The 10207-nt window shown below is 34.1% G+C and overlaps 1 protein-coding gene across 1 annotated transcript; it reads left to right on the top strand.

The window, feature by feature from the left end:
- Window positions 1-1324: 1324 nt before the first annotated feature.
- Window positions 1325-9362, top strand: LOC108225456 (protein ENDOSPERM DEFECTIVE 1). The gene is made up of 6 exons (XM_017400314.2): window positions 1325-2446; window positions 2587-2706; window positions 6292-6408; window positions 6498-6587; window positions 8622-8729; window positions 8974-9362. The coding sequence occupies exons 1-6, from the start codon at window positions 1427-1429 to the stop codon at window positions 9037-9039; spliced, it is 1521 nt and encodes a 506-aa protein (XP_017255803.1). The 5' UTR covers window positions 1325-1426; the 3' UTR covers window positions 9040-9362.
- Window positions 9363-10207: the final 845 nt, after the last annotated feature.

The raw sequence follows: 10207 nt of genomic DNA, 5'->3' as shown, positions 1-10207 counted from the left end.
TTTAAAAACCGATTGAATTTGGTTCGGGTTTGGTTTTTAGGCCAACCGAACCAAAACTCGACCCGATTAACCGAACCCTATTCGAATCCGAATCAAACCGAAACCCGACCGAACCCGATATTATAAATATATCGTATGCCATTATATAATATTCATATAATATTATACAAAAATAGTCATTATCCTTAAGATTATAAGATATGTGTAATGAAAGAATAATTGTATTGCAATCTTTTCTCATCATGCATTATTTTAGATTAGTCACATCGAATAAATTAATTAAATGCTAGTATTTTCAGTATTATAGTTTTTTTTACATAATGAAAAATCTATATTTCGAATTTTAAAATATTGTTTTATTCAATTTTATAATTTACATGTAATTTTTAAGTGAATCTGAAAAAAGATATATACAGATATTTTAGGATATAGTTTTTAATTTTTTATAATTTTTGGTTTTCGGTTTAAACCGAACAGAAAACCGGTGGTTCAGGTTTGGTTTTTGAACCTCGAGTTTTAATTCGTTTCGGTTCAGGTTTGGTAATACTATTCAGTTCGGGTTTGTTTTTCGTCAAAACCGAACCATACCGACCGATTGCCATCCCTACTCTTTAGGCTTGCAAAGAAATTCTCTCTTGCACAAATGAATTTTCTTTTTCTTACTTTCAAAAGAACCCCACCAAAATTTAACTGCTACGGAATGCAGATTTTTTATTAAATTTTTATGTGAATCTCTCACCCTGCAAATGAGAAAAGGGATATTTTTCTTCTCTTAAATTTATTCCAAGCCCTATTTCGAATGGTCTCAAATAAATCTTTTCTTTCTTGTACCAGCAAAAGTAGAATAATTATCAAATACTCTCACTCCTAAACAACTTGTTTATTTTCTTCACGACACTATTTATTTATAAGGGTAAATTATTTTTATTTTCATAATATGTCAGTATATACTTTGATACGATTGATTTTGGTCCAATCAAATATATTTTTATTTTTTAAAAAATCTATATCTTTAATATATAAATTATTATAAGTGATGGAAAAATAATAAGTGACTGTTTAGGAACCATGACTTCTGACTTCTTCCGATAAGACTTTTCTTGACTCGTTTGTATAAAAAGTCAGAAGTACTTATAAGAAGTAGAGAAGCAAAAAACACTTTTTCAAAATTTAGCCAAAGGCCTCTAAATCTTTTTCCTACAAGAATTAAAAATATCAAAACGCATAGTCCATGTTCATGTTCGGAAAATAAGACACATAGAAAAGGGGAAAACATACACGGCCCGTTAGAAGTGGGGAAGTTTTAAAATCACAACGGCTACATTTGGGTCTTGTCTCTGTTTAATTACTCATATATCTTTTCATTCTTACAACGCACCCTATTATTGAATCCTCAAATTCCCAATCATTTTCAAGAGTTTGTAAAATGAGCGAACCGATGTCTACTCCAGCCGCCGCTCCTCCGCCACAAGACGCCGTGGCTCCACCGACTAATCGAAGGCCTAGAGTGCGAGAAGTCAGCTCTAGATTTATGAACGCGACTCCTGTACCAAGCGGCGAACATCCTGCATTACAACAGCAGCCTCACAAGACACCGAAACACAGCGTTTCGACGCCAATGCCAGCGCAAAAGATGCAGCGATCGAAGACGGATAATCCACACCATCAGGAGACGCTGATTCGGAGAAGCTACTCGGATTCACCTTTTACATTGCATAATTACAATAAAGTTCCGCCTCCGAGGCCTCGTGGTGCTTCGACTAGATTAGTGTTTAAGGAGAATAAAGGAGTGAGATCTGAAGGAAGTGATAATGATGATTGTGATGCTGTTCCGCAATTGAGGATGGTGAGATCGTCGTCTTCGAGGCCGGATACTCCAGCTACTCAGAGAATTGTGCCTTCGCGGTTTAGGCAAAGTGGTAACACCAATTTGATGCACGCTTCTGCGGCTGCAAAGTTGCTGCAATCGAGTGGATTGTCGTTTTCATCGGCGCCTCAGGAGCATTTAGGGGATGCTAAAGCTACTGAAGATGATGAGGATGGATGTACTTCGAAGTCGTGCCCTAATTCTCCGCTTCCCATTCAGAACAACAGTTTGCAGTGGAATTCAGATGTGCGTTCTTCGATGCCAGAGAGGACTTGTTTTGGCTCCACTAATGGCGGTGAATCTCAATTGAGTTCGAAGCTCTCTTCGGCCTCCCCATGCTCTCGATCACTCAATTTGCTGAATTCTTCTGTTAAGGCCATGGGGTTCAATCTCTCTTTGCCGCCTCCTCATCCTATGCCTCTCACGAAACAAGGAGATGTTGCAAGGAAGGGGAGAAAGCTATCGAATCGTGAAGAGCAAGTGCATTCCTTGAAAATGCTTCATAACCATTACTTGCAGTGGATCTTTGTAAATGCTAAATCGCAAGCCTCTTTTCATGCTCAAACAAGGGACGCAGAGGTCCGTGTAACGTTCTACTTGTATCGTAACAGTTTTCAATTGCTTTCTTCGTCTCAACATTCATAGACATAGCTATTAATCCATTTCCCATTCATATTGAATATTATTTCACAGCTGAAACTGTTCTGTCTATGTTGCAGGGAAAGCTTTACTCTCTTGGAGCCAAAATATCAGATTTGTCCGCTGTTGTGAGAAGGAAACGGATGGAACTTGAGTACTTGAAAAGAATAAAGACTCTAACCACCATAGTCGAAAATCAAGTAAGGCTGAAATTTGATACATACTTTTTTTTGTTTTGTTCCGAACGATTTGTGGGATACTTTTGTCTTTATTGGCCAAAAATAAAATTGGTCTAAACAATTCCGCATAGACACCACCTTACTAAGATCCAAGGCCAGGCCACTCACATATAAAGCATAAAGCATTGGTTGTCTCATAACCACATTAAAGATATGCTCTAGTGTGTAAGATGGTCATTTAGGCTTTTGGAATACACTAGTATATTATAAAGCATATTGATGTAAACATTTTTGCACAAACACATAATTGTATGATATTGTTATGTGGCAAAAGCCATCACATGAGATTCAAATATTACAGTGCAATATCAGATGCAGTCTTAGAAGTTTCATAGATTTGGGACATCATAATCACCTGATAAAAACATTTTTTTTGCATTCAATCTGGTAACATACTTTATTTGCTAAATCTTTCTCCCATTTAGTTCATCTACTTGGTTGAATCGAGAACCTTTTCTTGGTAGTCTGCGTATGTTATGATCGAAAATCACATCTCTTATGATATATTTGCAAGGCAATTGTTTCTATTTCATTTGTACATGTAATTTAATGGAGGTTGATTTTTTTTAGTTGGTAGTTGATACAGAGACAACAATGTACCAAACTTCTTCTACACCTGAAATATTTAACTCATATGATTTTATCTATTTGTGTATGGTCTCATTGAAAAGTATTGAGTTCTATCAATTGGCTTAATTTCGGGTAGTGTTTTGATGGTTCTTGCACTCCTGAAGCTTGCCAGAAATAAGCTGCATGGTGTAACAGTGTAGAATGTTTTTGGTAGTATTATAATTTGTTAATTTAAATATCAATTCACCATAGCTCTTGTCCGTAACTCCTTAAGTCCAATAAAGTGCCAGTTTCCAGTCAAAACTAAAATATTTCTTGATTCATGAACTGATCAAACTTCCCAAATAGTTTTCTCCCGTTCCTGTGTAAAACTGTCTAATGGCCGAACCTCAATATGATCACCAAGTCATATTTTATTCATTCTTCCGCTGAGCTTGTGGTTGGTTAAAATATACTTACCAATAGCAACAGTAACACTCGGCGAGTTCAGGAAGGTTACAATTATGACCTTTGCTGTGCTTGTGTCATGACATGACTTATGAACCCTTCCTCCTTTTACTATTTATTAATTGGTTCCATAGCCTCCTTGTCATTCTTTAGGTATAATATATGAATATTGATCATGTAAGGACTCGCTTTCTTCTAAACGTGTTTCACCATAGAAGTTAAGAGTTTAAAGTGCTTGTTATCAGCTTTTAACCTTTGATTTTTCCTTTGTGTGGCCAAGTCCCTTCTTATAGTTATAAGGTTTCATAATTTCACCGCTGGTAGCTAATTTAAGATAAGTGAGTACAGGTTGTTAACAACCAAATACAGAGACCTCATTAGTTTTGGAGTCTAAAACATTTTTAATTGTGTGCCTGGAGTAACGTCAAAGTAGACTTGCAAATGGAGCCTCGCAATATTTGGACCGTCTATATCCTTGCTCCATAGTTTTTAACTTCTTATACAAATACAAAGCTCCAGAATGATAAGTGGGGTAGCTGTTTAAAGGTTTTTTTTTAAAAATATCTCTAAATAGTTCAAAATTGTATAGCATCTAGACTTAGCAATCGTTTTGGGTCGTGTCCTTTCGTGTTTCGTGTACTTGAAGGTGAAACTTATATCCGACCCGTTAAGGATTCGTGTACCTAATTTGAAACCCATATTTGTTTCGAAATTTGTCGTGTACTTTCTGTGTTGTGTTCGTGTAGATTTTAATATAAATATATTAATATACTTTAATATAAATTATATCATAAATTTCATTTTTTACCTGAAGTGAAAAACCATATTCAACACTAAATCTGCGTGTGCTGTCATGTTCGTTTAATTCCATTTTTCGCGTACCAACAGTTTAAACCCAAACACTAAATTTTCATGTCTATAGTGTTACCGCGTCATGTACCAAATTGCCAGTTTAAATTGTATCGCCTTGGCCTATATCAAAATTAAAGACTTGGAGAACTGTTCCTTGTTATGTCAGTTTTATGCATGATCGGTGTACAAGCTTTTCGTACCTCTTTAACTGATAATTCGTGAAACCCTCACAATTCTTGATCCATTCGGACCATCATCACCATCTTAAGAGGAAACTCTTAGATACTAAGATGAGACGCTGTGAATTATCATCAAAAGATCTCATAATCTACCACCTTTTTCTTGAGAGTCATCAGTTCCTCGTTTCTCCTTGACTTTGCAGCTTGTAACTTCCCTATGTCCGCATAAAGTTGCAATTTGTTGAATTTCGATTCTTGAAGTTAATTCGCTTATGTAAAATATCGAATGAGTAAATTACAGAACTAGATATAAATAAAAACAAACAAAGATTAAAATGAAGATACAAATATAACAAGTATGTATAAGTTTCCCCATATATTCTTGAATGTCATGCATGAACTGTATTCGTTAAATCATTATTCATTGTTTAGTATGGAAATTGTTACAAAATGAATTGAATTTGGTGAAGCAGATATCTGTATTATAGTATGAAATTTCTTGATACCACTTGTGTATCGATGAATGAGATTAAGTTTAGTTTCTTTATTATCCTGATTAATCAGTTAGCTATCAAGTAACTGTAGGCTGGAGGAAATTTTTGTTAGAAATAAAATGAGTTCTATAAGCTTTTCATCAGTTATGCATTTTGATCTATTCTTTTGATTCAATTTTATATTTTTTTTTAGATTTTTTAAGTTTATATTAGCATAGTGTTTGAGTGTTAAAGGGAAACTTAAGAAAATTGAGAGAAGAAATTTTAGAAATTGAGATCGAGGAAGGCAGAAGAGACGTGACTTGCAACCATTGTGTTAAAAACTAAAAAGAACACATTAATAGAATTAGACTGAAGATAGCAGAAGAAAAGATATTTATTTTAATATAGAATAATTTCCTTGGTATCTGGATTAGGTTGAGGAAAAGGATATATAAGAAGCCGAGAAATCTAGATAGATATAGGTTGAGAATCTAATGATTGCATTTTGATTATTTATTTAAACTCTTTTACCCTTATTACAACTTCTGGCCATCCATATTACAATGGAATAGCGTTGAAAGCAGGTGTGCCTGTGTCACCATCTCTATGCTTCTGCTACTAACAAAGCCTAAAGAAACTGTTCTTTTTGACAACTTAGTAATTAGCTCGACAGGTGAGTTGCTACTAAATTTATCTGTGTAGATCAACTCGTTACAATAGCAAGGGACATTTTGTATGATCCCCGCAAGTTTCAATGACTGATATCTGCATCAACATGAATAATTTCATGGTTTCTTGGATTAGGTTGACGAAAAGGATTTGCAACAATATTGTGACACTGTAACCATACTGTAACAATATTGTTGCTTGGTTACTCAGATCTCAACTTGTATATACATAGATATAGGCAGACGATGCAATAGATTCTAAGCAGCTTTCATTTGCAATACATGTGCACAACTAGTAATACTTATTATATCTGGTTCATCTAATATGTCCTTTTTCACTGCTTTGATGTCTAGATCCCGTACTTGGATGAATGGTCTGCTTTGGAGGAGGAGCACTCTAGTTCTTTGTCAGGGACATCTCAAGCTCTAATCAACTCAGTGGTTCGTCTTCCGCTAGGTGGAAATGTTCAGGTTAGCATTCAAAGCTCAATGAATGTCTAATGTTTATGCATTCCATATCCAATATGAATTGTGCACTAACTGGTTTTATTTTGTTTTAGGCTGATACGAAAGAAGTAGGGGAAGCTTTAACTTCTGCTATGAAGGTTATGGAAACGATATATGTGCAAGTTCAAAAATTCCTCCCCAAGGTGAGAAGAAGCGATAGATGTGTATCTTTTAGTAGTGTTTATGGAAGTTTAAACTTTTGAAAGTAGATAACCGAGTAAGTGTATTCATGACGAGGACTCAACTGTAGGCTTATAGAGTATACTAGTGTATATGTATCTAGGGGACAACAGCAAGAGAGTAGGAACTAAACAAGTGAACCACTTGTTTAATAAAATTTACCAGATTTTCCTTCAGACAAAGGACTGCAATTTAGAGATGTGCAGTCATGATCCTGTAGGAGAGTTGGTGCATAAACAATATGGATGTTAACTGAAAAACAGTCATGATCCTGTAGGAGAGTTGGAAAGAAAAACTCCAGTCCGACCAAACCATGATATAGTCCTATAGGAAAGAAGTATAGAAAATTCGAAGTCCTACATAAAATCATCACTATAATAGGAACTCCAAATGCATGATAGTACAAAATATTCCTTTTTTAATCTTGATGGGGGAACTTTTTTGATACCTTGTACACATAAAATAAATTAGTAGATAAGAATAGACTCACAAGTATTAAGGAAACAAGAATTAAACCCTACAAGAGTGAAGCAAATGAATGTGTAAATGCTCAAAAGTGGATTGTTATCCAGCCTTTGATAATTATAAAATAAGGCAAGACAGAAAAAGAAACATTCCATAAAGAAGAAACAGAGAAAGATCTAATGTTACAACAACAAAAGTAATATTTAGATATCTTAATAAAAATTAAGCATCACGTTCTGTGCTTTGTCTAAATTGTTAGAAACAAAATTTACATACTACCTGCTCATTAAACCTGGTATTAAAAATTATACAAGAAATTTAAAGTTTGAAACATATCTTGTTTTTAAACTTGATTGTTTTGGTAGACATGTATATATGTATCTGAGATCTCTTATCAAATAATTATGCAAGCATTATATACAAGCAGTGCAAGCAAATTTCTTTGATTCTAATAATATGCATATTCAGTGTATCTTAATCTTTATGTTCTGTTGGAATATTGTAAAGTAATGTACTTCCTTATGCTCTGTGTAAAAATCACTCCACATATTTGGAAAAATCACTATCAAAATCTTCGGGGACAAAAATATAGTTTAATTATAAATTTTAGTTGTTAGAGCATGTGGAGAGTTAATTTGTAAGCAATTGTAAAATGATCAATAATTCGCTTCGCTGGAACAAAAAAGAAATGGAGGTGGGAATTAAGATATATGAACAAAATTAGAGATGAAAGTGCAGGAAGAAGAGCATACTAAGATTGAAAATATAAAAGTACTGCAGGTAAGAAAAAGTATCAGAAGTCGGAAGGAATGAAATGGAAGTGGGAATCGTGAAAACAATGATGAAAAATTTATAAATGAAAGGGAAAGATGTATTCAAAGAAAATATGAAGCAAAACGACCAGTGAAATTAAAGGATGGAGGACTTGAGAGTGCTTATGATGGATATGAATAGAGGGATGACCTATTAATCCGTAAATTAGGACTGCTGCCTTCTAGTTTGAACTTCTTAAATGAATACAAGAATGAATATCAAATATTAGCCTCGATTTATTTCTATCCTTTAAACTAAATGGTAAGACTAAATTCATTCCGCAAATTCATTTTGCGGCCTTATAATTCATAAGACTTTGCAACTATAGTTGAAGATATATAATAATCACTTGGCATTCAAACCTATGACTACATGTATGCATTATACGATTGTTGGTTTGATAAATTTGTCCATTATTAGTTCCTCTTTCAGTAATGCCAACGCTTCTTTTGCGACATTTAAATTATCAAAAATTAGAGTTCTTGCAACTGAGGTCACGAGACTTCAGCATTTGTAAATCGAAATCCAAATTAACTGAACATGTAGCATTTCAAGTGTTTATGTCCAAGGTCTATCAACTTGGAGAAGCAAAGTATGAATTCAACTGGAGTTAGCAACAATATTTAGAAGCAAAAATTGTGAAACAGTTTTAGATAAAAATTAATATGCATTGAGGAAATTTTCAAGTCCAACTTTTACAATAATTTTTTAATATGCAGGCCAGTGAAATGGATACTTTGAGCTCAGAGTTGGCCAGATCAGTAGCTGGAGAAAGAGTTCTTATTGACGAATGTGGAGATCTTTTGTTGAAGACATATACATCACAGGTAGGATATGACACGCTCAGTGCTTCTTGGTTTCACTTTGCTTTTTCACATTACCATCAGTATGTTGATTTACAGTAATTACACTTTACGATATTTCTAATTTATATAGATGTTCAATGTATATTCTTTCTAAAAGTTGTTATTACTGTATAAAATGTATCAGCCTGTGGTGCATTTCTTACTGTTACGTGTTTCCTTACCAGGCATAGAACTTATTTTTGTTTGTTTATGTGTGGACTTTCAGGTGGAAGATTGTAGTTTAAGAGGACATTTGATGCAATTAAAGAAGAGCAACTTGATACTACAGTAATTTATGCACCAATGTACAGCAGGCAATTTGGGGATGACACCATCAAAGAGTTGACATAATAATTGCAGAAACGAGAGTCTCTTGCTGAATAATCAGATATAGAATAGATTATCTTGTTGATACCCTCTAAAAATGTGTGACCAATTTTGGTTCCCATAGCAAGAGTCAGATTATATGGCCTTATGCGCATACCTGATCTTTATAATGGATTTGTAATGCTTTGTTGTACAATCATGGGGTAGGCATACTACAATTCAACTGGGGCGCTAAAATCCGACAAAACTTGAAATCCGACTTAGAAAAATATAAATTAAAGTTGTTGATTTTATATTTCAAGTCGGGTTTGGGTCAAATAATATAATTTACCCGAAAAACTCGGGTGGGGTTTCGAACTCGCTCCGAAATATTTAGGTAATGATCTCAAACTGATTTTGATGCACTGAGTTGGGGTTTTAGTTGTAAGTGGGGTGCAACGGCAGGGTTAAATCATATATAAGCCTAAGAGGCATTATTGCCCTTCAGCCCAAGATATGTAGTTGTAGCATCTATTTTTTTTAATGTAACTATCAGCTATGAATGTGTGTACAGGTTAAAGTATCTGCAATAATTCCAATCAATCATCAGGCTAAATAGGCTAAATCATCAGGCACTTTGCTGAGAGAATATTATTGTTTGCAGGATGCTCCATTAACGGTTGTAAAATCTGCACTTGCTCTTACCAGAATTAGTTCTCGTGAAAAGATAAAACGACCAACGGCAAGGCCGCAAAACGGCTCTTCTCAAAACTAACCATGCAACGCATGCATGGCCGCTCCTGGCATGGGCGAACACTACAATTGAGTTTTACGCATGTATGGCCGATCCTGCTATGGGCGAACAATGTTTATATTTTTTTTTTCAAATTTGCCTCTTGTAATTCAGTAATTATAGTAATTTAATCCATTTAAATTCGTTCTTAAGCTTTCAAAAGTTATTAATTTCAAATCTAAATATAATAAATAATAAGTTGAATGATCATTAATAATTAAACTAACATGTTTCATGTGTTTATTGTACTAAATAGAACTTCTGAAACTCATCTTTATATTTCTATAAATATATAAAATTTAATTTTTATTTAAAATTATTTTTTTAAGTATTTGGTCACCGAAAATCAGATTTAGATCTT

This window comes from Daucus carota, chromosome 6 (assembly GCF_001625215.2).
Source record: "Daucus carota subsp. sativus chromosome 6, DH1 v3.0, whole genome shotgun sequence".
Lineage (NCBI taxonomy): Eukaryota > Viridiplantae > Streptophyta > Magnoliopsida > Apiales > Apiaceae > Daucus > Daucus carota.
This window is presented reverse-complemented; position numbering and strand designations above follow the sequence as displayed.

What these genes read in the sequence shown, in the direction of transcription:
- LOC108225456 (XM_017400314.2), top strand. Translation starts at nt 1,427, where the DNA reads ATGAGCGAACCGATGTCTACTCCAGCCGCCGCTCCTCCGCCACAAGAC. An exon ending in CCACCATAGTCGAAAATCAA is followed by an intron (nt 2,707 to 6,291) that starts GTAAGGCTGAAA and finishes TTTGATGTCTAG; the next exon opens with ATCCCGTACTTGGATGAATG. An exon ending in CGCTAGGTGGAAATGTTCAG is followed by an intron (nt 6,409 to 6,497) that starts GTTAGCATTCAA and finishes ATTTTGTTTTAG; the next exon opens with GCTGATACGAAAGAAGTAGG.